Genomic DNA, 3,340 nt, shown 5'->3' with positions numbered 1-3,340 from the left:
TTCTACCTTAAATATTTTCCCCAATACATTTTTAGTGTCTTTAAAACTAGGGTTAAAATGCTTTGTTTTCTTCCATTTGTTATTTAGGAAAGGCCTACTTGCTTGGGGGAAATAAAATCTTTAGATCAATTTCCTTGAAAGGCAATCTCAGAATTGCTCATGCTTTGCACAAAAGGTAGAGCACGCTTTCTCTTTCAAGTATAATGTGTCCCTTCTCTTCTACAGAATTTTTCAGAAGTTGACTGAAGTATCCTTCATGCCGTAGCATACTGAGCAGTATATATTCCCTGGAAATGCAAAGTCCAAATAAAACCTTTCTGTGGGTTTTCCAGACCACTGTTCTGAGTATTCTTTATTCTGAGATTTTTGCACATAATTCTTAGGAAATCCTGATTTTTCACTGTGTCTAGATTTCACTTATGCCTCTGGAATGAATATTTTTTACAGGCCTTGAAGGTAGTATATACATTAGCCAAGGACAGAGTATAACTTGAGAAAGAGTCAGATGAACTGTAATGAGTTTTTATAGCAAAGCTTTTGACAAAAATCTTTCTGGGTTTTGCCCTCAAAACTAGAAATTATTATATACTTCTGTATGTAAGACTAAGTTAGACAAAGGATATCTTAACTAATAAAAATGATCAAAGCTATTGTTTAACACTACAGAATTAGGTCATGTGTTTGTGTGTGCATGTGTATAAAATTTGAAAACATTTTTTTCTGGCAGTCAACCAGAAATAGGCCAATTTTAAAGTTACTTAAAATTTTTTCCAAACTGAATATATAAAAGTTCAATGATTTGAGGATCCATACCAGCACCAGATGATCTGTTATTTTTCAGCAAGTGTATCTGGTTTGCAGTTGATTCTTGTTTGAAGTAACATGAGGTTTTCCTTCCAATTATTGACTTAGATCTTGATCATACCAGAAGTTATGCCAGAAAAGTCCAAATGATCTTTTGTTTTTCTTACAAGTATTTACTTCTTCACTACACAACACCGTGTTGAACTCTCAACATATTAGTTCAACACCAAGTAAATATAAAATCTATTCATTTGCTCTTATACATTGTAACTAATTTCATGACAAAGTTTTAAGTTTTGGGGTGTGAGTCCTAGAACTAAGCTTTAGCACTTTCAACTTTTAATAATACAGGTTTTGTTCAACATTTACATCAGTAAAAATACACTTATATTGTTTGTGGAGGTAATCAAGTTTCCTTTTGTTCCAGAAATGCAAATTTTTTTTTCTCATACTGATTCTAACACAGTCAGTTCCAAAAGGCATTCCTGGCTGTTCCAAATTGTGCACGGAAATGCTTCCAGGTTGTATTTCATGACTAATGTCACTTTCTTGTTATCTCACTGATTCGAAGACTTCTTATTGTAGTATGTAAAAGTAAAGTGTCAGACACTTTTTCATACTTTTTGTCCCACTGTTCCACTCATTTCAAAATTTAATAATAAATTATTTAATTAAAATACAAAATCACTGCATATTTATTTGTTAAAAAAGAATTACACTGAATTTTTGAGAAGCAATAGTATCTACATAAATTGGGGTTGATAAACTTATGAGACTCATGATTCTTCCAAAGTATAATGTTCTTCCCATTGAATGCCCAGTATAGCCACAGTGCCCATTTAAACTTGGGACAACTCACAGAGAGTGATGGAATGTTTCTCAGGTGACTCTGACAAGAGGCTCATTGATGAGTGGTTGCCATACTATTTTTACAATTAGCTTGAACTAATGAATTCATTTTACTAATATTTTTTCTACATAACACAGTTACTATCTCCATATGTACCAACCAGTATAGAACTATTTTAATATATTTCCATAATATAATGTGCATACTAGCCAAATATAATCCTTGCTGAACATGTTTACAAAGAGTCTCAGAGACATAACATATTTTGCAAGAACATGTAAACCGACATTTGATTATGAGACAAGAATTTGTTAGAGAAAACCATAGCAACCTACTCTAATTGTTCAATAATTTCATTTGATGTCTACCAACTATCACTTAAAGCTGAAAATGCTCCTCACCAGGTGGCATAATGCCCCCTTCACATCCTTATTCCGCAGGGTGTAGATGAAGGGGTTGAGTGTGGGAGTCACCACTCCATAGAAGAGGGCCATGAACTTGGGCTGATCCCTTGAGATGGAGGAGGGAGGCTGAAGGTACATGCTGATGGCTGGGCCATAAAATAAGAAAACTACAATGAGATGGGAGGAACATGTCCCAAAGGCCTTTTTCCTTCCCTCAGAAGAGTTGATCTTAAATACAGCATGTCCAATACTAGCATAGGAAGCAAGAATTAAGCATAGTGGAACAGCTAACATAAAAATGCATACCACAGAGAGTGTGAGCTCGTTAGAACCTTTTTCACCACAGGCATTCTTTATCAGAACAGGAATCTCACACACTAAGTGGTCCAGCTTATTGAGACCACACAGTGGCAACCGTAATGTAGCAGTGGTCTCTGAGACAGCATAGGTTATTCCAATTAGCCACACGGTGGAAACTAATAGGATACAAATGTGCTGATTCATGATGAGGGTGTAGTGAAGAGGTCTGCAGATGGCCACATAGCGATCGAAGGACATGAGAGCCAAGAGCAAACATTCTGTGCCCCCCATTATGTGAAAGAAATAAAGCTGAACTGCACACCCCGTATAGCTGATGGTCTTCTTAGAGCTTCCCAGGTTAACCAGCATCTGAGGGACAATGCTTGTGGTGTAACACATGTCCAAAAAGGAGAGGTTGGCGAGGAAGAAATACATGGGGCTGTGAAGACGAGAGTCTAACCTGGACACCAGAATGATTGTGACGTTTCCCATCATGGCTATGGGGTACGTTATAAGAAGACTAGTGAACAGAGGAAGCTCTAGCCAAGGGCGGTCTGCAAAGCCTAGCAGAATAAATTCTTCAGGACGGCTTTCATTAATTAGTGGCATTATCTTCAATTCGTTTCACCTGTAGTAGGGATGCGGCAAGGAAGTTAGAGATACGGGCATTGACAAAACATGGTGATGCATTGATTATCTACTTATAGATGACAGGGTGCAGTAAACTGGGGTCAGAATAATATAAAACATCTGGTATCAGGTGATCTTATTTTCCTACGTGACACTACAAATTAAAGGCAGTTATCGTAATCCAGTAACCCAACCATTTTGAAATGGAATTTCTTCCTCTGTGTAAGAAGGTTGACAATAACTATCATTCTTGAGTGAGGTGAAGATTAAATACAAAGTAAAAGTGGCTGTATAGTTTTCAAACTTTGAGTTGCATACAAATCAGCTGAGGAGGTTGCTAGAATGAAATTTA

The 3,340-nt window shown here is 36.6% G+C and overlaps 1 protein-coding gene across 1 annotated transcript; it reads right to left on the bottom strand.

Moving 5' to 3' along the window:
- Positions 1–2,028: 2,028 nt before the first annotated feature.
- On the bottom strand, positions 2,029–2,967 carry LOC102147291 (olfactory receptor 2B6-like). Its single transcript, XM_065543089.1, has one exon. The coding sequence runs from the start codon at positions 2,965–2,967 to the stop codon at positions 2,029–2,031; it is 939 nt and encodes a 312-aa protein (XP_065399161.1).
- Between the last annotated feature and the right edge of the window lie 373 nt (positions 2,968–3,340).

Source organism: Macaca fascicularis, chromosome 4 (assembly GCF_037993035.2).
Source record: "Macaca fascicularis isolate 582-1 chromosome 4, T2T-MFA8v1.1".
Lineage (NCBI taxonomy): Eukaryota > Metazoa > Chordata > Mammalia > Primates > Cercopithecidae > Macaca > Macaca fascicularis.
Note: the sequence above shows the minus strand (reverse complement) of the source record. Positions and strands in the feature narration are given on the sequence as shown.

Excerpts from the sequence above, each read along its gene's own strand:
- LOC102147291 (XM_065543089.1), bottom strand. The coding sequence starts at position 2,967 with ATGCCACTAATTAATGAAAGCCGTCCTGAAGAATTTATTCTGCTAGGC.